This window comes from Stigmatopora argus, chromosome 14 (assembly GCF_051989625.1).
Source record: "Stigmatopora argus isolate UIUO_Sarg chromosome 14, RoL_Sarg_1.0, whole genome shotgun sequence".
NCBI lineage: Eukaryota > Metazoa > Chordata > Actinopteri > Syngnathiformes > Syngnathidae > Stigmatopora > Stigmatopora argus.
The window spans coordinates 9857624-9881511 of NC_135400.1; the positions used below are offsets into that span (position 1 = coordinate 9857624).

General features: G+C 40.7%; 1 protein-coding gene and 1 long non-coding RNA gene across 12 annotated transcripts in view; both read right to left on the reverse strand.

The window, feature by feature from the left end:
* The window catches only part of arhgap23a (Rho GTPase activating protein 23a), a 44760-nt gene extending 23059 nt beyond the window's left edge, over positions 1-21701 (reverse strand). For 2 of the 11 annotated variants that reach the window (XR_013304981.1, XM_077619697.1), the window contains exon 1: positions 3291-3651. Coding sequence is in view for 10 of the 11 variants with exons in the window: in XM_077619697.1 (XP_077475823.1) it covers positions 3291-3638 (348 nt within the window). In the remaining variant the exon portion in view is untranslated. Of the gene's footprint in view, positions 1-3290; positions 3652-13171; positions 13403-21167; positions 21391-21489 lie in introns of those variants that run through there. The other 9 variants (XM_077619691.1, XM_077619690.1, XM_077619694.1 and 6 more) reach the window with 8 other exon arrangements.
* A 668-nt stretch (positions 21702-22369) lies between these two features.
* Positions 22370-23878, reverse strand: LOC144088948 (uncharacterized). Its single transcript, XR_013304982.1, has 2 exons — positions 22816-23878; positions 22370-22643 (listed from the first exon to the last, which is right to left on the reverse strand). It is a non-coding gene; the product is annotated as an uncharacterized LOC144088948 (long non-coding RNA).
* Between the last annotated feature and the right edge of the window lie 10 nt (positions 23879-23888).

The window sequence follows — 23888 nt, forward strand, 5'->3', positions numbered from 1 at the left end:
TTATTATTAAAACTATATACCTTAGCACTAAAATTTTCTTCAAAAAAACATTGCATTTTGTGGAAAAACACAATATTTGAAGACTACTTTACATACAAGATGTAATCATCCCTAGAGAACACACTTCCCATTAAATACTTTACATTTTTCCCTTGTCCTCGATTTGAAGGAAGTCGCTTTTTGCACGATGTTAATGAAAGGAAGGAGGCTCAACCTGAAGAGGAAGCCATTAAAACACAAAAAGTCAGACTGGCAGAATCAGAGGTGGCACATGACTGCCTCCATTCCACTTTCAGGATGTTTTCCCCCCTTCAAGACCCTGCTGAAAACAGCACATTTTGCACTACAGATTGTAATTTTGCCACAAACCCGCATTATTTAACCGGGGTAATACGTTAAGCTATAAAAAGCTATTTTTTTACAGTTTACATACATATTTTAATAGCAAGAGCAAGTGAACTTCAATTGAAATCAGTGTGTCCCCTACCTGGTGCCCATAGTTTTCTAGGATACGCTCCAGCCCCCCCCCGCAAACCTTGTAAGGATAAGCGATACGGAAAATGAGTTGGAAAATCTGGTTGCCAGTAAATTTCAAGTTCGTCTAAGTACAAAAATGAGATTTCAATCTCATTTTTATGCTTACTGTGTGACAAATTGACCATGTAATACATAAATAAATCCATTTTTGTTACTTCCAGTGGACAAAAAGAACAAAGGCGTAAAAGATGAGCCATTAAAGCAAAGCTCAGCAGCAGTTCTTTAACAATACTGTTTTTTTTTTGTTTTTTTTTAAAGAGCTGAGAGCTGCAACCTGTTTGAAAAGTGGAGCTTTACGCACACACCGAGACAAATGCTGACGAGCCTTTAATCCCGACGGCCGCCGCTGCCGACGACCCTGCCGGCCCCCAGGAGCAACCGCCCGGCCACGAGCGAAGAGGGAAATAAAAAGGCGGGTAATTCCTCAACTGACAGATTCAAATGAGTGTAACTGCAGTGAGGTTTTATTAGCATGTGTTGTGCCAATGTCAATATGAATGTCAGTTGAACCGGTTTCTCCATCAATTAAGTTATACGTTTTGCTGCGGCAAACCTGCTTCTCCACTTGTGATGACCGTAGCAGAGAAATATGTTCCCACCGTTTAATTAGGAATTTGGAAGCAATAAAAACAATATAGTAGACAGTTATTTCTCTTATCTCCTCTGCTAGTGGGCATGTTTAACTCGCTGGGAAAGACTCCGACTCAACTGCGACTTAAGTGAGGTTGAGTTGTTTAGAGAATGGATGGATTGTTTTTTTTTTGCCGTTTCTGCGAGTTGATCTTTACTTTTTGAACCTGCCTACAATTACACACACTATAATAATACAAACTGAATGCCTCAAGTGAAAAGGAAACATAGACCCCTAAAAAATAATAAAAAATAGAAATTGTAAGAAGGCATTTGATAATAAACATTTAATACCCATAAATATTAGTAGGGATTTTTTTTGTATACACAAGCATTCTCAATCAATATCTAAAAAATTTTTACACTGTTTTGCTCGCCAAAAATGACTTACATACTTTTAACAATAATGTTAGTCTATGCAAACTGATTTTGTTTTTTATTCTTATCTATTTTTTAATATACATGCATTTTTCTTATTTTATTTTGGTTTACAAAACAAACTGTATTGCCAACCGTGTTATAAAAATATATTATATTATTAACCCCCCATCCCTTGCTATGTACATAATTCTAAAATAATTAAATGTCAAAGTTATAATGCAACTCAGTTTCACAAAAAACATCAATAAAAATAGTGGTACTAACCTTGTCTGATGATTCAACTGTTAAATGACAATGATATTATTAACTACTAGATTATAAATCCTTCCACACAATTACAAGTTGTATACATGAAAGATACCCATTTTACCCCTTGACATATTGGGCATTACTCACAGTAAAACAGTATAAATTTAGCGCATGTAGAAGCACAATACTTGGATTTAGTTTGTTTGTACTTGAATGTATGTATAATTAGTACAGATTTAGAACTACAGTCAATGGTATACATAAAAAAAGAACATTAATAAAGATAACCTCAACTGTGACTGTTTGTTTAAGATTACCATTAGTCTTCACCTGACTTTTTTCTTGCTAGGGTCCTTTCTAACTACACGACAACTTTCAAGGTGACACTTAACACGGTGTTGTAGGGGTCCGTGAGCTGTCAGAGCTATGTGACTTAGAAGCAACTAAACTCAACAACACCCCCCCAATCCTCTCACCATTTAAGGAGTGGAGAAAAACACAGGAAGTGTGAAAAATGGAGATTATGTGGGGTGGAGAGTCTATGACTTTTGAGAATGTTCGTGGGAATTGCTGTCCACTGGGTAGGTTATTGGACACAGGTGGTCACTCTCCTTGGGGTTTAGGTCAGGCTGTGTGGGTAGATGGTGAACGTACACAGCTGGTATAAATGTGTCTTTTGGAATTTGCAGCCAACTCCAAAAACAAATGTTTACAAGGTAAACGCATCTGAATTACAATGCCACTGTGAATGACCTGAGTAACTAGTTACTTGAGAAAAGAGTGACACTATCTAAAAAGCTGGAGAAAGTAGGGGTTGGCAAAAGCACATCAGCGAGCATCACGTTTTTTTTTTTTTTTTTTTTTTTTTTTAACAACCACATTTGTTCAATTTCGGGAAACTGCAGAAAAGTCTGATGTCGACTTTTGAGTAATTTCTATGGATTTTAAAGCCTGGAGCATTCCCCAGATAATTTATGAAAAATGTCTACATTATATACAAATTATATTGTTTGACACAAAACATTCTGGAATAAATATTCTATATTCGTTAAAGATTTTCTTTCCATAAAGTATGACATTTTCTTTTACTTAGTGTATTTTTTGCATAAAACTAGCTAATGGAAAAAACTACTATGCTAGTTTTTGCCATTAGAACTACATCATTCGCAAATACACGATTTCCTATAAAAACTACTATGCCTTTTCGAAATGGAATTCTACCAAAATATTATGTTTAAAGACTACACAATGATAATTTCTCAAACACTCAATGTCACGAGGCAAATATTTTGCCAAACACCAGATCATGCCACAAAAATGCCACTGCCTACATATGCGTGTCTGCAATTGAAAACACATTTTTTACACTTAAACAAGCCTTTTCTATGACAATGAACCCTGGAATCAATATATACAAATAGAATATGTGCTACAGAGACGAATATTCCGATCTATGACGTTGACATCTTACCCCCGATGCGCCCTCACCTTACCCTTAGCTGATGATGCCCAACGACGACGCCACGCAGAACTGCAACCCAGATGCAGCGGGGTTCAGGGGAACTACAGTCTACTCCCACCGGGTTCTGAAAGCTCCAGTCGGACCCGGCCGGCACGGGGCAGGGGAGCATAGCGGCGGGCATGGGGTCGGGGTGGCGATGCTCACTCACATGCGCATTTCTAACCGAGCGCATGGGACAAAATCTCAGCAAAGCCTCCCGGATTTCAGTAGTCTTCCCTTTCCCATCTCCGGAAGCTTTAATCCTGCACAGTAGCTCTGGATAGAGTCTCTGGAGAGAGAGAGAGAGTGACAGCGTGGCCGTCCCGCTGGACTTCTGCATTCAAAGCCAATGCGTCCACCCCCAGAGCACACACCCGACTTGTCTCCTCCCCGTTACCCTTCTTCAATGTGTATGGCTAAAACCTGCTAAATCCTCTCATCTCTTGTCAGCAAGCGATCAGAAGTGAACTTCCACCAGGCAGAAACAACTCATGTAATCTCCAAAAACATCATGTGGGACTAATGTCCTGGCGGCACGTGTGCTGCATGTGGCTCTGGGTGGGTTCACTACAGAGACACAAAATGGTAGCAGATAGGAAAAGATCCCTATGCCGAAGCGACCTCAAAGGTTTACAAGCACTTAGGGCACCATTGTATTTGACTACACACAAAAAATAGACTGTGCCATGAAAAATGACATACATGTCTTTTAAAAGGCCATCCAATCCAATGTCATTTTGCCATTCACCCTAAATATTGTCATCCAAGCTGCTTTTCATTTCACTTAAAATGCTAAATATTCCTTGACAACTTCAAATTCAATACAATACCAACCAGATATCCAGTATTGTGCCAGAAACTGTATTCTTTCACAAAATATAATTTTTTTCTCCACAAAAATGCTGAAAGTCAACAACATTTTAACCCACAAAATCTTTCCAGGGTGGCACTGCAGATCAGCATGTCCGCATCTCAGTTCTGAGTTTAAGGGTTCAATCCCAGGCACTGGCCATCCTGTGTGCAGTTTGCAAGTTCTCCCCAGGGCCAGCGTGGGTATTCTCCGGGTACTCCCGTTTCCTCCCAAATCCCCACAAAAACATGGATGGAAGGCTAAATTGTCAATAAGTATGAGTGCTAAGTACAGTCCCCTGTGATTGGCTGACAACAAATTCAGTATGTACCCCGCCTACTGCCCAATGTTAACTGGGATAGGCTCCAGCACCCCCACAACACTTGTGACTATAATTAGGAAGGAAAATGAATGAATGAAAGAAAACCTCTTCAGTCAAGTGCCCATACATTTTCATTCTAATTTTGACCACTACAGTATTTTATTCCACAAACACTGAATGAGACACACACAAATATTTCCATAGCACCCTCTTAACTGAAAGGTGAACTTCCCCACTCCAACAAACACGCTCAGGCGCTCACTCCCCCTTCCCGCCCCCACATTCAACCGACAAACTTGACAGCAAACTGTCAGGCATTCACATTCTGAGCTGGATTCATAGGCACTTACTGTACGTTTCATGATCATAAGTAGGGTCTTTTACAGTAATATTTTACTATGAACTCTTCAGTTCACACACAAATGTGTGAAAAACTTGTTTTTTTTGTTCTGTTTTGCTACTAACATGACCTCACAATGTGGAAAATTGTCTTTACCTGCAATTTTTGCCTGTCACACAAACATAACATGGGAAAAGGTCAACAATACAACAAAAATTCACTTGCCTATACCACACATATTAAACAAATTGTCTTTAAAAAGGGAGGATAATTAACTAGATGAAAGGGGAATTAAAAATAACTTAGTGAGGTAATATAATTGCACAGCTGTGCAAATATAACCAAGAATGTGGTTGTGTTCACTACTCATCCATCACATTGATATGCCAATTAAATAGAAGTATGCACACTAGAGCCAACATTGAAAGTGACTAAATTCAAATACAGTTTAAATTGTTTTTTGTTGACAGGACACTTGAAATGGGGTGTGTAGAACTTGAGTACAGGTTTAGAGACAATCCCCCCCTCCTTCGTAGGATACAACATTATTCCTTTCCTGGCAATTTTTGTTATAAAAACTACCCAATGGCGGTGAGAGTAGACATCTAAAAAAATTGAGTACTTTATGTGCAAAACAACGACTGGCATAGAACAACACGCAAACTTACAGTTGACTATAAATATACTTGGCTATGTAATTAAATCTGTCATAAAGTAGAGTGGCTTTCAAGATTTGGCTTCAACGAGTTGTCATTGCAGAACTGCCCTACAAACCTCCAATGGGTGGCGCTGTCATGGCAGGGGCACGTGTATCGCTCAAACGGATTAGTTTGATGAATGTAATCTCTTAACATCACTGGTGGGCCAACAGATTTACAAAGACTCCAGCTTGCCGTTTTTTTGTTTTGTTTGTTTTGTTTGTTTTTTGTAATCTGGTAATTACGCCTTAGTCCAAAATACCACAATGTGGGTTTGATACATATACCATACCTAAAAAGTAATTTTAAGAAAACACTGTAAAAAAGGATGGGATTTTATCTTGCCAAAACAAATGTTGTATTACCCTAATGTGAAAAACGACCAATTTACGGTTTCCCCCGCCTATTGCCCACAGCTGGTTGGGACAAGCTCCAGCACCACAGCGAACCTTGCGAGGATAAGCGGTACGGAAAACTAAAACAATAACAAATAACAACTAATAAACAATGCCTGCAATTGGGCATCAACCAATTTGGGGTGTCTCCCACCTATAGTTGTCTGGGATCAACTCCAGCACCCCCGTGAACCTTGCAGAACAGAAAATGAATGAAAAAAAATAGAATTACTCAATGGGCCTTAGTCTGTTTAACCCAGTTATAGCTCATAGTAATCAAAGCCAAGATTATGCGTCTTGTAGTGTTGCTAAAACTGTCCAAACAATAACAAGAATAATTTTAGATGGCCGGAGAAAAGAAAGCGTCCAATTCTCTGTCTAGACAGATATTACTGATAATCTGTCCACCAAGCAAGCAAGTAAGGGGCTTGGGCACAAAATGAAGGCAGCTGTTTAGAGCAGGTTAATTTTAACTGTAATCTTCATTAAATCCACAACGCAGCCCCCCAACACACACACAGTATACATACAAGCCCCTGGTTTAGTCGGCTGTGTGCAGGATGTTGTTAGCAGCAGGCAGCCACTAGAGGGGAGCCACCACTGGGACACATGACTTGGGACTGTTTCAATTGATGGTTACTAATGGTCAGTAGTCTCTTGGGCCCTTAGAAAAGAACCCTAGAAGCTCATATGGCAGAGTAGGTGCACTCCCGACATGGGTGACACAGCTAAATGGAGGTGGGGGGTCTACCACAAAGTGTACAGGACAACATCTTCACGCTTTTTAAAGCAACCCACCTGATAAGCCATGCATTTTGGTATCATGTGTGTGGCTTGGTATGTGGGGGGCGTCAACCCATGTTTGTCTTAGCCTGTCAGTCACTCTAAAAGTAGCTCAAATAAAGATATGCTTCATGATGAAAAATAGTTTTCCACACTATTAGATCAATTCGGTAATGAGAATAATTGTAGGAACCCAAAAAGTTCGGAAATTACAAATCTGATTGGATACAAAATCGCAATAAATTCATACAAGAATATAGAAAAGTGTATGCAACAACTGTAACCAGTCTACAAAATAGTCTAAATGTTAATTTGTCAAGCTATAGGATGAAAATGAAGAAATCACTTAAGGAACATGAACAACGTGATATTCAACTTAACTTGAATCGCTAAAACACGCATGAAAATGCACTCAAATAACCTGAAACCTAATTAGGTACCAAATAAAGCCAAGATGTGTTTGCCAGATGTTGTGAACATCTGGAAAGGTGGGGGTAAATTGGTTGAGTGGGGATCATCATCTGCATATCGAGGTCAGAGGTTGGCAAGAGAAGGCGACCGTGACACACATTCCCTCACAGACACGCTCCAATTAGCTCCCGTACGCATCACCCGCCTTTCTGCATTTACGGCAAACTCCTGACCGATTTTTCCGCAAGGGGAAGAGCCAAGTCCGTGACAAGCGAGTGTCAGAATCTCGGGATGTTGTTCAATGATTTTACGTTGAGACGATATCACTAATTCATTCTGTGAGAGAGCGGCCACGAGTCACGATTTCCCAAGATTTTTTTTTAAACTCCCTAATAAACCACTGGAAAGGAAAAGGAACTGGATTGTAATGTGCTAACAAACGCATCCCATAAAAATCTACACTTGTAAAAAGGGGGCTGCATGCTAAGCTTGTCTGGAGGTCGATCCAGGCAACATGACAGTATCTGTTATGTGAATACACAGCAATGTTCCATTTTGGTCAATTCAAAAGGCTCTAATCTGCCAATTTGTGGCTCCAACGACAAGCATGAGCTAAGACTAAGCGTAGCGCTACACCATTTGTGAGCGTACGAGGCAACTCATCCTTGAAATTCACAGCTGATTAATTCCGATTATTACATTATAGCAGTTTTACTTCCTGCGGCAATGACTGCATTTGGAAAGGCGAGAGCACCCCCCCCTTTCTTTCTTCTGCGCCGTATCCCGCTTCATCTCCCGTGTGCCGACCACAGCCGCTGGGACCAATCAGAGCGGTCACGTCTGAGCTGCAACAAGAGCCCTCCTCAAATCCCTCCCACCCTCCATCATTCCATCCATCCATTCTCCTCCCTTTCTCTTGCATCTGGTCAAAGGCCGGCCGGCGGCCCGCGCCCAGCGGCCTGCATGTACAGAATTAGCTCATCCCGCCTCAGTGTAATTACACCGGCGAGATTATAACTTTGGTGCTCCACAGTGACGTCGCTCGTACAGATGAGAATGGGGCGTGGCCCACGGGGACGGTGCCCCAGTGTTTATTAGAGCGAGCGACATGGCCCGCCTGGAGTTTCCATTTGAGCTCATCTGGTTTCTGCATTCCTGCCATGCATCAGCGCGCCAAAGTCGTACTGAGGAGGTACGTTGAGGCCATTTAGGGAGTTCACAAAGAAGATGTTCAACGCACTCAAAATTCCGCTCGGTGCAAATGCACATTAAGTTGTTCCCAAATCCATCTGGTTCACCTTTTAAAAAGGGCCCAAGAGTCCTCATTTCCCTCCTAAATGTCATCTCTTAGGATTCTGTGGACTCACAGTAACTCCTTTGAAGGATTCCGGAGAATCAGACTTTGCCGCCAATGATCATTCGGACAAAATAAATCGGCTGCAGCAGCAGCCTGGAGGTTACTAAATCAGATCTTCCACTGAGCCTAATCGGAATTCATTCCGATATAGCGAACTTGAGACCCCCGAGCGACGGGGTGATTAGGCAGCCTTTGCAGGGCTTCGTTTTAGATCGTGAAGATTTGTAATTGTTCGGGATGGAGACATGTCATGGTTTTATCTACCGTCTTGTGACTGGAGATCCATGATTTGTTCCTCTCAAACGAAGGTAAATAATTCTTGAAGGCTTTACGATGGGAGGGATGACACCAAACTAAACATCATGAGTTTTAATCACACACAGCATCCTATTTTCATCTGTTATTTACAGAGTCAGCAAGTTAAGATCAATGTCACAGAACTAATTAAACTCGTCATTCAAGTACTGGCGGTACACAGCTAGGTATCTAGATCAGGTTTTACCATACTATACCAAATCATGGTAAACATAGTCAAGTATGTGGAGCTCAGGCTAAAAAGTCTTGATGGGATGCGAAAAGATGTCGATCCTAGAAGCAATGACCTTTGTTGTTGTAATGTAATAAAGATCTCTTTATGCCTCGTCGGTCCGAATTAGCTGTCGTTTAGCACGGGTATTAGCACAAACCCCCCAAAGACAAAAAGTGTCTTTTGTGGTGCCAAGACTGCTTCCATGCCTCGAGGAACGACTCACCCTACAGATACTGAGCGGCAATTGCATGGAGAGATTTGTCGAGCGGATTTGAATGAAACAAACCTTTTAAGGTGCACAGGATCACGGCAGTCGCTTTACGCTTCTTTTCGCTTCTTACGGGCAGATGATTCTGAACTAAAATGCTGGAATGTGCACGCGGATGGGAGAAAAACATGCACTGGTGAAAAAGAAGACCAAAGAAGGCAAACAATGAAGGAGATCAAAGATTTCAAAGGGCGAAAGCCGGCGTGGGAGAGCATTAAACAAATCCACTTGGGTTCCCTTTTTAAAAGGCGTATTTACAGTAAACAACTTGCAAAAATGAATACGACATAGTCTTCTACTAATATGCCTCACTGAAAAAAATGTATCTTGGAAATGTTCTGGTAAACTTCAGGAACATTCCGGTCTACCTAAATGCCATTGGGATCAAATTTGGGGCATCTGGTCCATTTTGAAGACACTTCTATCCAGTTTGCCCCCAAAAAATGATGCACAACACTGTGGCGATGACACGTCTGGTTGCAAACACCAGACTGGAAAGGGCACAAACAATATAATGTGAGCACTTTTAGAACACAGACAAAGGCGGCATTGTGATGTAGCAGCTTGTGCTAGCTCTTCAGTGGCTTTTTGTTAGCTTCCCCTAATCTCCATCCCATGACTCGGACTGTCAAAACAGTCCTCAAAGAACAACAACAACAACAACGAGTACAAATTATAGAGTTCCTTTACTTCACCTGTCTGCCTGTCTTACAGCACAATTTCCCAACCTGTTCCGTTAGGGCTTGGGCATCTTTTTCTGGCTATGACTCAATGGGATTCTCTTCATTCCCACTTCCTACTCACCCTCCTCTGCCGACATTCCAGTTTAGACCACAATGAAGGGATAAGAAAGTGATGATTGCTTATTCTTGTATAACAATCCATAAGGGTCAAGAGAGGCAGAAACACAATGCGACAGTCAACTCCACGCATCTAAACAAGCCCAGACCTGTTCTCCTTTCCGAAATACGTTGAATAGCATCATCTCTCCAGCACGTTGGCTCCTGGTACAAACGAAGGTTGTCCTTCACCTAACTTCTATGGGTATTATTTTAAACTACTGTCCGGCTAATGAATCGATACAGATCCATTAGTAGCTTGGAAAAGCAGTCCAACAACAATGGACGTTCAACAAGGTCGATGTGGACTGACGTCCTTCGGCATGACCGCAACACCAGCTGGTGTCAAGGACCTCCCCGTGCAAACACCGCAGACCAAGGACAATAACAGAGCGGCAAACAAACCCGTTGTGTGCGCGTGTATGTTTCATGTCCACAAATGATATCCATCAATTCAATATAAATGTAAGTAAAATCTGATGGAGCATGCATCTATCCGCTCAAGGCCTGGCAGGTTGGATCGATAGCTTTTTACATCCAGGCGTTGTCGCGCAGGGCGTGGTTGAAGGCCGTAAAACGGCACTCACTAATGCCGCAGTGGAACGCGGATAACGGGAAACCAGGGATTGCTGTTATGAACATCTCAATTTAGATTCTCTCAGGCAGCAAGAGTTTCAATTACCAACATAAAATTTTGTAGGGATGTACTGTATATCATAAGGAGACTAATTAGAAATGTCTTAAGGAAAGTCTATACATAGAGACACTGTAAGGCTGGCATTTGTAAGTGAGCATTTTTAGCTCTTTTTGGACTCCCTTGATTCCCATCAAAGGTCTGATGATCTTGTGATTGAGGCCAGATTTAAACCACATACACGGTCTAATTCATGTTCATCATTTCTGGAATGAATGTGAACTTAGTCACCTGATGGTGTAGTGGTTCTTTCGCCTGACTTCGGTGCGGGCAGCGTAGGATCGATTCCCGCTCAATGGCGGTGTTATTGTGCGTGCAAAGGGTTGTCTCAGTCTCTGTGTGTCCCTACTGCTGAATGGCAACAAGTTTAGGGTGTTGTCTGCCTTTCCGGTGTTGAAAATGGAGGAATGACTATGAACTTCATGAAATGTATAATCACTTCAGCATTCCCTGTTAACAATGGAAATGGCATTCTATTGTTATTACATTGATTTTTAAAGACGAAGTGAGTTTGAAATCATCAGTCATTAAAATTATTGACTTATAATGAATACCATTATTCTTTTTACTAACCCCTATTCCAATTAAGTTGGGATGTTGTATGAAAAATCCAAATTTAATTTAACGCACGACAAAAATATTTAACCTACAGGCCAACAGTTTTCATGTAAATTACACATTTCAAGGCAATACAACACAATATTTACCAACATTACAAAGTCTGTCACTATCAAATTGTGGCTTCATTCGAAGATCTTTGATCAATTAAATACAATATGTACACATTTACCACATTCAGACAACTACAGAAATAAAAAATACCAGGCAACTTGACATTTTTGTTGAAGTAATATTTCAGACCTACCTAAAAAAATCACGTTGTTGATTGATGGTTTACATTTCCATCACTTTGATAGCTATTTAACCAATCACAAAATTGATCAGGATATATTGTGACACCCCAACATGCTAAGTTGGATGAATTGCAATCATACACAAGTCTAATAAAAACACATTTTTGTACACAGCCCTGACAAACAACCAAAACTAAATATAATGAACAACAAGTGTTGATTGTTGTTGATTGTATTATTGCTTGTTGTGTGTCATGGGTAACAAAAGTATAATATTTCTGGATATGCAAGATGATGACAGTAAACACTGCGCACGCCTTCGCACCTCCGCTACGACCCCACGCTTGCATTCCTGCACAAGACGACAGCTGCGTGCGTGTTACTTGTAGTTTTTGCATCCCAGCGCAAGCAATCCACACTCACATAAACAGAAAAATCTGCAATACGCCATCTTCACTGTTAGGGAAGAAGCAGTTAGTTAACTCATATGGCTCTTTTCTTCCTTCGGTTAAGGATTTAAATCGGTTTGTCACAAGTAGATGTCTGGTCCCTTTGAACTGGGAGGGATAGCAGCAAATGAACAAACTGGCCTTCCCTTCCAGTTTAAATGGATTTGGATGTCTACCCCCATCAAAGGCAGCCAATGAGTTAAAGAGAAGCAAAATGTCATGAAAACGATCACTATGGCGACAAAAGGGGGAAAATAATCTCTGTGGCGACAACTTTATGATTCGACAGGATGTCCAGCCATGATGTTTTTTTTCCCATAATGAGATAAAACCACATTTTTTTCTTTAAAAAGCCAGATGGAATGAGTGAGCAGAACACACGCACGCTGGGATGGAAAAACTACTTTTTAGGATGACAAAAAATAATAATAAAACCGTTTGGGAATGAGGTATCAAAGTCACCGAACCACTATAAACGCTCTGACTTAACCATTTTGATGTTGTTTCAGGAACGGCAAACACAAAAGGTCTTGTGATGTTGACTTCTTTGGTCACACTTTTCCCATCTTGTCATTTGCTTTGACGTCATCACAGCCCACGCATGAGGCTTTCGTCATCAATGGTGCAAATAAATGGAGTGGGACACTCAATTGGAAATTAGGCCCTCGTCACTCCGCTTCACCGCATCCCAACTCGGGACGTCCCGCTCGGACTGACAGCCGAGCCCAGCCGAGCCGGACCGAGCCGAGCCGAGACGAGCCGAACCGACTCCGCCCTGCCCGCCATGCAGCATCGAGCTTCGGACAAAAGACTCGGCCGGTTCCTCCAGCCGGGGCTGCGTTCAAATGTCGTCTGACTTCTCAATATTGGGCAACGTACGCTTCAAAACACGTCAAGTAGTTCTCTGCGTGTTTAGGTAAACTGCTGTTAATCGGCTTAGGAATCACGTTCGGCTCGGTGGCGGCGCGCCCCGGACGGACGGAGGCACGGGCAGGCAGGCAGGCAGGCAGGCGGGCGGGCGCACTCCCACCGCAACCTCCATCGCGTCCTCCACGCACACAATACGGCGCGGCGTTCCACTTACGTGCAGCTCCGATGAGTAGGGAGGTATTCCAACAAGGCAGAAGGCAACTCCATTCATTGGGCGGCGGGACTGTCGGATCGCGGCCAAGAAACAGGGTCTACGTCGAGGGGGTCTTGCTCACAACTCGGCGAGTGTTCAACTCGTTATCCTGCTTCCTTCTACGATGCCCCCCACCACCTCCACCGCTACTTCTACTACTACTTCCCCGCGACTGTGCGTTTCTCAGGGCAAGCTGCCCCCTCCATTCCCCCCGCCACTCCTTCTTCTTCTTCTTCTACTTTTTTCCTATGCCTGTTCCCCGAGTCCATCAAGGCGGCGGTAAACAATACAGAAATTCACCGGAAGTAGATAGTTCAGCCATTCAAAGTAATGCAATCGTCTCGGAAATATAGTGGTTTTCGCCGCTCTATTCGTTCAATGACCAAGATGGCAATCCAAAGCACTTTCATGCATCTGCATAAAGGAAATACAGCCATACCTCAACGTACGAATGCCTCTAGGTACGAAATGTTCAGGTTACGAACTAATTTTATATGCAAATGAGTGCCTCGAGATACAAAAATGATCCAAGTTACAAAATCCCCCCCAAAAGTAAAGGCATTTCCTTATCCGTTATTTAATTTTGAAAATATTGATTCTCACTTTAGAACCTTGCTGCACTCTACTGGGCTCTCATTGGCTGTCTCAAATCAACCACTATCAATCCATCAAAATACTCTCTTACATACCTGTCCACCTCAGTTAAATGTTCCCCTTATTAGTGATTGGAATTCTCCTTATTAAGCAAAAAAACCATACAAATGCAACACGGCACATATTTTCACAAACACACACAGAGGGCACACGCAAAAGTCTAAAATGTACTACAAAATGGAGAATTTACATATAAAGTAATGCTCTACTTTAAAATTTTCAAATTACGAAAAAAGTTCTGGAACCAATTAATTTCGTAAGTAGAGGTACGACTGTAACATTACTTTGTCCAGTGTTCCTCAGAAAAAAATAACATTTTCTTGAAATGTTTGAACCTTTTTAGCCAAAGTGACTAGTATTTCATGGCCTCCAATTTAAAAAAAAATCCCCCCCAGATTATTTTACTAATTTCATGCCCGTAATGGCAGCCTTGACTTTGCTCATCAACACAACAGGAAGATGAATTTGCTGCCAAGGTACATTATCGACTGTCATCATCCGTCATGCTTTTCAAAGAAAGTTAGCGCAAATTAGAAGGGAACGACATAAGAGGCTCCAAGATGGAGGCCCATGTGGCTGCCATTACTCCATTGGGACCACTTCAAAGAGCAGTTCTACTACCACTATGGTAAGAAGTCAATAAAAAATACATTGCACTTCAAAAGTAAATAGACAATTCTCCAAAATACAAAGTTTAAACACTAAATGCCAAAATATCCCCTAGAAAGTGAAATATAACTGAACTGTATTTAGGGATTATTTCCCTTAGCACTAGAGGGTGTTAGTGTTGTCTCAAAAACTTTTGCAAAATGGTATTTGCGTGGCTCAGTCGCTGACACACAGCCCGAGGCTTGCATTGCAATTTAAATGCAACCCCAGTATGACGTCGATGTGAGGCGACACTTCCTGGGCGTCGGAACGCCTTCGGGGGGGTGTGCCCCCCTGCCCCCACTAATTCACAGACGCCAAAGGGGCCGTTACGTAATCCCATGCTCAGCCTGACATGCTGTACAAGGAGCAGAACGTTTAGCGTACGCTTGACCGCACTGGCGAGTGCCATTGCTTATTCAATTTCAAAATAAAATCTATTTTGGACTGAACATTTTATGAATATGCCATGGACAGGCAATCCATTTGAAGTGGGGGAGTTAAAAATGGATTACATGCCTCAATGCAAGCCTAACACATTTAAAAAAAATGAAATTCAAATATTTTCCTTGTAAAAATAAATAAATTAAACCCCAATTTATTGAAGTAACGTAAACTTTGTAAATAAATTGTGTTTGCACAATAAAAATAAAAATGCAAATATGAAAAAACATACTACTCGTATTTAACTAAATGTGTAGATTATTCAAAAACATACGAATAGGATTAGATTGTTAAAATAAAAAAATGCAATTGAATTAAAAAAAACTCAGAAATAACCTTTAAATTAATTCAATTAAAATATTTTAACCTTTCTTTAATGCAGTTGAAAAAATAATGAAATGACATTATAATAAAAAATGCCAATTTAAGCATATTTGATTAATATTAAAATTACATTTTCAACTGGACTCAGTAGTAATAGCATTTAAGATAGTCTAAAACAAAATAAAAATCTATGATTCCTATGACCTCTTAATTGCCAGTCTCAGTTTTTTTTATGTGAAGAATTTGATTAACTAAGGTAGGGTTGTCAAACCTACGGCCAGTGGGCCAAGAGTGGCCCTCTAAGGGGTCCTATCCGTTGTTCTACCTGACAGGTACTTTGGAGCTCATTCATGCTGTACATACATAACTAAATAATTTCATTTTTTTCGACAAGGGTGCCAGAAAACCAGATTTTTGTGAGTTGTTTGATCAACTGTGTGCACTACTGCACTTTGCTCTATTTCCTATCCGCATTCAAGTAAGTTAACTTATTAGGCCAAAAATATAATGCATGAGATCAAGTGGTCATTAATGTAAACAGAGTTTGACACCCCTTAACAAAGGGATATCCCGAGGTTTCTGTAAATAGAACCTGTTTCTAAAAATACTGATGAATCCCCCGAAAACCTGCCCTTTCCTCTTGGCTTTCTCGTTAGAATAAATATAAACTCGGGATTTAATCATCTTTCCAGTAAGAAGGCCGCCACTTCAACGCCGCACCTTTCACAACTACGTTTCCTGTCCGCTCCGTGACGCCACTTCCTGCGGCAAAGGGACAATGAAAGCGTTTGTCCGGGAGTCACTTTTGGAAAGAGGTTCTAGTTTTCATGGTGAAAAAGATTTCCATGGCGTGACCTCAGCGTATCAAAAATAATGACTTGAACAGCGTCAAAATAACTCAGGCGGAAGGGTGGGATGGCACACGCTGGAACACACATGCGGGCGCTTTACGTCAGGAAAAATACTCTTGAGAAAAGCTGAAAATAAAATTGGGCGAGACTTTAGCTCAGTCATACTCGGAAGCAAATTTAGAGGAATTATTTGATTTTTTTTTGCCCTGAACAGATGGGTCAGCCAATTTGACATAATTTTTTTTAAACATATAATAAAGAAAAAAATGTGACTATGAGAATAGAGTTATAATATCTAAACTTGTAATACCACTAAGAGTCACAATAAACAAAAAAGTTGTCATATTACGAGTCGTAATACTATATAAAAAAGTCAAAATATTAGTTGTTATATTACATATCTCTAAGTTGAATAATATGTATAGATGTAAGTAAGGCTAATTTAGCTATTTTAGCTGCTACGTACTTAACGCAAGCCTGAACCGTCAAAATGTAAAATATTGAGCAAAAAGTTATGATTTCACCTGGCACTTCGGAAAATAAATTTGGGAACGTTTTTTTCTGGAAAAATAAATGAAAAAAATATGCATCAAGACATTATTATAAACTAAATAACTGCACGCCCTTAGATATTGTTTCTTACAATTGAGCTCACTGTTAATGTTCAAACTCTGCCTACTTTTACAATGGCTGAATTATTCAATACATATTGACTATTTTGGAGTACTACTGCTGTTGAGTGTTGATTATGATGCTGTTATTCTGCTCAGTTGCACATTTCGGTTCAGTGTTATGCACGCTCATTGAAGAAAAAATATTTCTATGCAACAAAAATAGCTCATTGGATTGAAGTCAAAATAAAAAAAACAGCACACCATCTGCTCTCTTACAGCTCACTGCAGAGATGTCCATGTGTATCTCTGTCCTCAAAGAGTTAATCTCATCCCACAGAAGAGACAAGTAGGTGCAGTTACAATGTGAACCACACGAGGGATGCAGATATATCATGCAGATAAAATGTATTCCTCTCTTCAAAGCCAAACTAGTGGCTATTTAGAACATTATTTCATTTACTTGTCACGGTCACGGGGTGCCAGAGCCCATCCCATCTGATTTCTGGCGAAAGGCACACGACACCCTTAACTGGTCGCCAGTCAGTCGTGGGTCACACAAACAAACAACCATTCTAGACTCACAATCACATCGGCAATGTGTGGGAATCAAATCACATGCTGCCTGCACCAAAGTCCGGAGGATAAACCAGTACACAATCAATGACAAACATTTTTTTTAAATCACCAAAATAATAACAATTGGAAAAATGGCTACTAATGACACAACATGTTTCACTGCCAACACAGTTTCACAAGCACCCCCAGCCCGCACTTTCATTCATACACGCACACGCATTCACTTACACACTACTATTGTGTAGTGAACTCCAAAGTAGTAGTGGTCCCAGGCTGAACTGAAGCAGGAGCTGTTTACTTCCTGGAGAGACGGCTGTCCTACTTTTTCATCCCGGGACAATCTGCCCATTGTGTGTGCCTACAGGCATCCACCACATTGGCCTTTGCCTGCACATTAAGAACAAGGACGCCATATTTCACACGCTGTACGCACGCATCACGCACGCTGCAATCCTGTGGTTGATTTCTTCATTGAATTTTGTTCTGAGTTCAAATAAAATCCATTGAATTGCCCACCCTCGAATTTCTAGTGAAGATAAATGAAAAATGATTCCATTAGAACCTAACTCATTGTCTCCCATTGACAATGAAAGACACCTAATCCATCCGAATGACCACTGCCAGCTCTTCCAGTCAAATGGATTAGATGCCTAATCCCATCAATGGCAGCTAATACGTTAAAAACAACATATCCAGAATTCAATCATACCGCCACATTTAAAGTGGGACAGGACATGTGTCCCAATACTTTTGTCCTCATCCAAATATTCTGACCTTCACACAAACTTTTGTCCTCATCCAAATATTCTGACCTTCACACAAATCTGACCAAAGCGACAAGACATTCCAAAGATGAGAGGCTTTGAGAGTTGATAATGGAGGGTGTGGGGTTCCTGGGGTGGTCAGATTAGACCACCTGTTCCACCACGAGGCTTCTAAATGCACTCATTCTTCTGCTTTATCCTGCCTTCTCGCATTTGTTCGCATTCCCTCTTGCTCACTCAGACATTTGTAACTAAGAGGGTTCCCCCTCCACATACTCTCCCAATACTGCACGTTAAACGCCACTAAGTCCATAAAATACAGTGACTAGCACGGCAGACCCCTGCCCTCGACCAAAGCATTACACACAAATAATCCATGGAGCCCAGATGACTGTGAATTAAATAAAATGATTGACGCGTCCATCTGAAAAGAACTGAATCAAAACGATACCATCAGGTGGCTACACAATTTAGATTAGTTTGAGGCAATAATTTCTCTGCCATTTGCTTATCAAAAATGTCAAAATCGTTTTTTCAGTGAATAGGGACTAGGTTCTTACATTAAATGGGGACCGATTAGTTCCAGTAGTGATGGTGCCGCCTGGTGGTCGAGACCAAAAAGTTTTGCCAATATATACATATATATATGTCTATAAAATTATTATTGTTATTATTGTGTTGCACTTGATAACAATTTTCCAACAACTACCAATTCGATGTTTTCCAGTAATTAACAAAAAACTAAATTATTGAATACTCTATATAAAGTACTTGCTATCATGGATGGCTTGGGCAGAAACTGCTTGAATTCATTGACTGCCAATGACGTTCATAAACGTCCAATTCATTTTAGATATGAGGCCTGACTGCAAATGAAAATTTCTCCATTTTAATCATTAAGGTTTTGTCTTTAACCCTGTTGTTAGTCTTGTTAGTTTGTTTCTTTTGTACAGTAAATTAAACAAAAATTGAACTAGTGAAACACTGGAAACATCTCTCTTGAATAATACTAACTGGTGAGATAAGCATACATGCCTCTCCTCCATTAAACGCAAGAAGAGCTTCCTCCAACGGCAGTTGGCTCGTCCAGGTTGACCTTAATGACTATTGACCGAGAAAAAAAAGCGCACTGACCCTAAGTGATGTTGAAGTTTCAATCACCCCTTTGGCCGATGCTCATTTTTTCCCCGCTGCCATCCAGAAGGATGTGGCAGAAAGAGGGCGCTGGCCCTAATTCTGTGCCTCAGCACACTCGCCACCTTCAGCGATGGCCTAAAGCGGATTCTGCTTTGCGTCTCTGAAACAGACTCGTTTAGCAAGATCTGCTATGTTCAGTCTTAATCAGGTACTCCTTTTCATTTACTCCATTCAAACAAAATTGGGACACTGATCGTTTTTAAAGGGTTGAGTTGGTAGTTTTTTGAGGACCGTAGAACGAATTACAGACTTTACATATAAAGTACTGCTCTACTTACGAAACATTCAAGTTCTGGAACCAATTAATTTCATAAGTAGAGGTATGACTGTATTCACTTCAAGAGACGGTGCTACATTTGTGTTAAATGGTGTCTTACCACAACTAAAGGGCTTCAAACCCGATGCAAAGCTCACGTATGAGTGTTAAACTGGTGCTGAATTAAGAATAATATTAACCAAGTAGCAAACTTGTTGAAATTCATGCTATTCTACAGTTAGAGTTATGTTGAAGTGAGGCTATTTCAGAAATACTTTTGCTTGAGTAATTATATGAATCAGTACTTTTAACCAATATTTTATGTATACACACCATTGAACTTCTACTCAAAGGCACAATGCAAGAATATATGTGTATAGTAGTAGTATATCAGTATTTAAGAGAGCACTCAAGTCACTGAGTGTGTTTATACTTATGAGTCATCTTCAACACACACACACACACACACACACACACACACACACACACACACAGAGGGGAAACACAAGGCTAAGATAAAGCTCTCACGGCTAAACAAAAATAAAATAAGCCGACTGGCCGAGTCACGTGAATCATATTCATATTAAGTGGTGACGTCGCTCTTCTCCGCTTAAATGAGAACAGTCAGCAACTTAAAAATAGCATTTTGCTTCCTGTGCGCTATATTGTTCTGTAAGTTACACCTATTGTTTTGTTGGCACGCAAAAAGACTGCACAAAATATTAGACACAAATCAGTACTACAACTGTCTAAAACAAATGGCAATTATGCTCACTTTTAAGGGTTTGGAAATGTAAGTGAACAAAATATTAGAAACCCACAATCCAACAAGGCAGACAGTTGTATAAGAATAATATAATGCAGTGAGAAACTATTTTGAATGAATGACAAACAAGCAGCATTTAGCAAAAATGTGTAGAAAGAAAATCTACAAAAGTGCATTCGCTATTTTTTGATCTCCTAAATAGAAATCAATTACAACTTTGGGGGCTCGTTCTTACTAGTGACAGATGCACATTTTTGTATATTTTAGTTTTGAATGAAGATGAAAAAGGAAAAAAACTAGTAACAAATTTTCCCGTCATCATTATTTTTAGTATTTACTAATTGAAAATTGTTGATTTGTTGTTTCACATTAAAATAATAACCTAATTTGCAAATATAACAAAGAGATACTGTAAAATGTGCTTTTAAAATATTTGATTGTGTATATATATACCATTCAAATCACATTATTAAGATGGGAAAGAAATCATATTTTTCATTTGAATTTTGAAGACGAACATTCTAGCTAATCATCGTTTCCAATGAAAAACTAAATTATGTTTTAAATCTGCAAAGTACGAAGGTAACAATCGTACAAGTGCGGCGATGCATGTATGGACAGCTCATTTATGTCAAGCTATAATAAATGCTTGGCCTATGTATTTAGATGCATATTTGTTTTGTCCAATTTGGACAAATATTGTTTTAAAGTATGAATTGGGCCACACATGCTTTTTGCTGAGCAGAAAGACAGCAGTAAAGAGAATTAGCCTGTGGAAGTGTACCTATTAAACTGACATGTGATAGTAAATGATCTTATTTGTTGTCTATCACCATCCCTGACAACCACTAGTAAAAGTGTACCTCAGTGAGGATCATCTCTCTTCGTCTTGTTTAAGGCTTACAGTTGAGTTTAGCTACTGCCAGGCTGGTACCAAGTCAGGCGGGCAGGTGGTTCCCACAAACCAAAGGGCTGTACCAGGGTGTGTCCTCCATACCACCCCACTTCCGGGCGGCATGCGGGATGAGGTCATCAATTAGACGTGAGCAAGGGATGTTCTCCCAATGAAGATGAGTAGGCTACACACTTAATGATGCAGGAGAAGGTAACGTGGGGAAAAGTGGTCATGTCATGCAAGCCTTAAGGTGCTACCCTTCCTTTCCCTTTCCCCCTTTGCATCCTCACCTGCTCCATGATTTCAGCACGCCTCCTCCCGCCTCCTGTTCCTGGCCATGGCGGCTTTTTTCCTTCTTTCCACTGTGGTATTCCTGGCAAGTCTCCTCTCGGGATGCACGCTTCATCAACAGTGGATCCCGTCTCCAGATGGGGATCCTGGTCGGCGAAAATAGATACTCCCGCTCTCTTCCGTCGAGCACACACACATTTCTGCGTGCCCCTTCCCTTCGCTCTTGCACCCTCCCCCCTTCCGCAGCATCACCATCCAATCAGAGGGAAGCAGCAGGAAGGGCGGCCGCGTCGTCATTGGCTTCCCCTCTGGCTATCCCGCTCATGCTTCCCTAAAAACCTCTGTTGCCATTGACGACAGCAGCTGAGGAGCTATTGGATGGATTTGCAAACCCCACCTACTTATAGTAGTGTGAGGTGGTCCTTTGGGGGAGGTGGCATGTCGGGACCTGTAGTCTTGGTTTAGGGAGGCCCGGACATTCTTGGTGAGTGCGCCACACATCCTTCCCAAGGAAACTCCCAACATAGGAAAAACAGGAACTCCTCATGTGAAGGCTGGAATGGGACAAACACACACACATGTAATTGACTTAACTCTTCTAGGGTTCCCCCATATTTTTTATTTTTTGTGGTGGTGGGGGGGATGAGAAAAATAGCACTCTGTTGCATTCTACTTCATAAAAATCAGTGTTAACATATATAATAAATTCATGATTATGATAGATGGAATAGACGTCCAACCCATTTGTACTCTCATCTCCCAGTTCACATGAACAGGACATCTATCTCGTCGACAGAAGGAATCTAATCGCATTAAAACTAACTCAGCAATGAACGCCAAGCGCAACCTCTGCTGGTCAAAAAGCTCACTACAAGTCCATCAGTTTTGATTGAAATCATCTTTATTGAACACAAAGCAATACTTTTAGGTCGACAAATAAGCTTTGGTGATAAAAAGTGAAAGTGAAAGGTGATCATCAATATTTCAAAGTATAAATAAAAATAGGTGAGTATTTCATCATTAGGATGATTTTTAACCCGTATTGTGCTGATTTGTCACAAAAACATGGACTAATTCACTCATTCGGGAGAGCCCATCTGTTGTTATCTTCTGCTTGGAGAGGCATTCATGGTCCAGCCACTGGTTCCTCTCTCTGAAACAGATGAGGCCCAATTACGTTACACATTACTTCACAACAACAACAAAATGTTATTTAGACATATTCTGTACTGAATAATCTTCATCTTTACACATAGATTACACAATACTTAAATGTATTTTTCTACAGTACTTTAATTACTTAATTCCATTAAACGCATCCTCACCATCGTCCGTGATGTTGGAAACTGGAATACATGGAAGAAAATGCGCTTCTTCCTCCTCGTTCTTTTCGTGGTCCTCCACCCGGCCGCCATCACCATCACCACCATCATCATCACAGCATGTAAATGATGTACGAAAGGAAGACGAGGCCCATGATGGCGAAGAACATCAACACCATTATGTCCATCATGATTGCAAAGACGACTAAATCGGGCAGGGAACAGGAGATGCGAACCGAGCGGGAGCCGACAGGACTTCGGCGATAATCGGAAGACTTCGGAAATGGGCGACGTCATACTCGAAGAATGCCCGATTGTTTACGAAGCGAGAAAAATTGCCAAATTGCGACGGTATTATGAATGATCTGCTATCAAGCGGTTACATTTACTGCATTTAAATGTTGCGTTCATGCCTTATAATATTGATTTGCCTCGTGTCTTTACGCTTTTTTAAAGATCGACAAGCGAGGAGGAATGACTTCGGGGAAAATTCATCCAACTTTTATGACATTCTATCTTAAATCCTTGTCAATAAATTTCAACGAATGTTTAAATGAAGACACGTATTTGTTTGGAATGTGATATTTTAGTTGAATTATTCTAGTGATTGTTATAACAGAGACTCCGGTAGGTGGCGGTAAAAGCATCTATTTTCCCGTAGAAGAAAAAATACCGGAAGTTAGCAAATGTGTGCTAACAAATAGATTTTTATATAATTAACGTCCCTGATATTCGTAATAAAAATTGGATTTGTCACGGCATTAACCGGATCATAACTGTATGTTCTAGACTTTAATTCCGTTAGACTGAACAAACAATAGCAAAACGTGGAGTCGTTAGCTCACTGCTAACTAGTCAGTGGAAGCACCCAAACCAGGAAATATCGACAAATATCTATTTTGCATTACATTTGAACAGATCAATATAAAACATATCAATATAAAACATATCAATAAAATCAAAAGATGGTATTGTACCCCTCACCTGTGATCCTCATGTCATCTTCTTTCTGAGACTAACAGCCAACACTTGGATGAGGAGATTGCACTACATACCGGTCCCTTAATTAGCCAGGT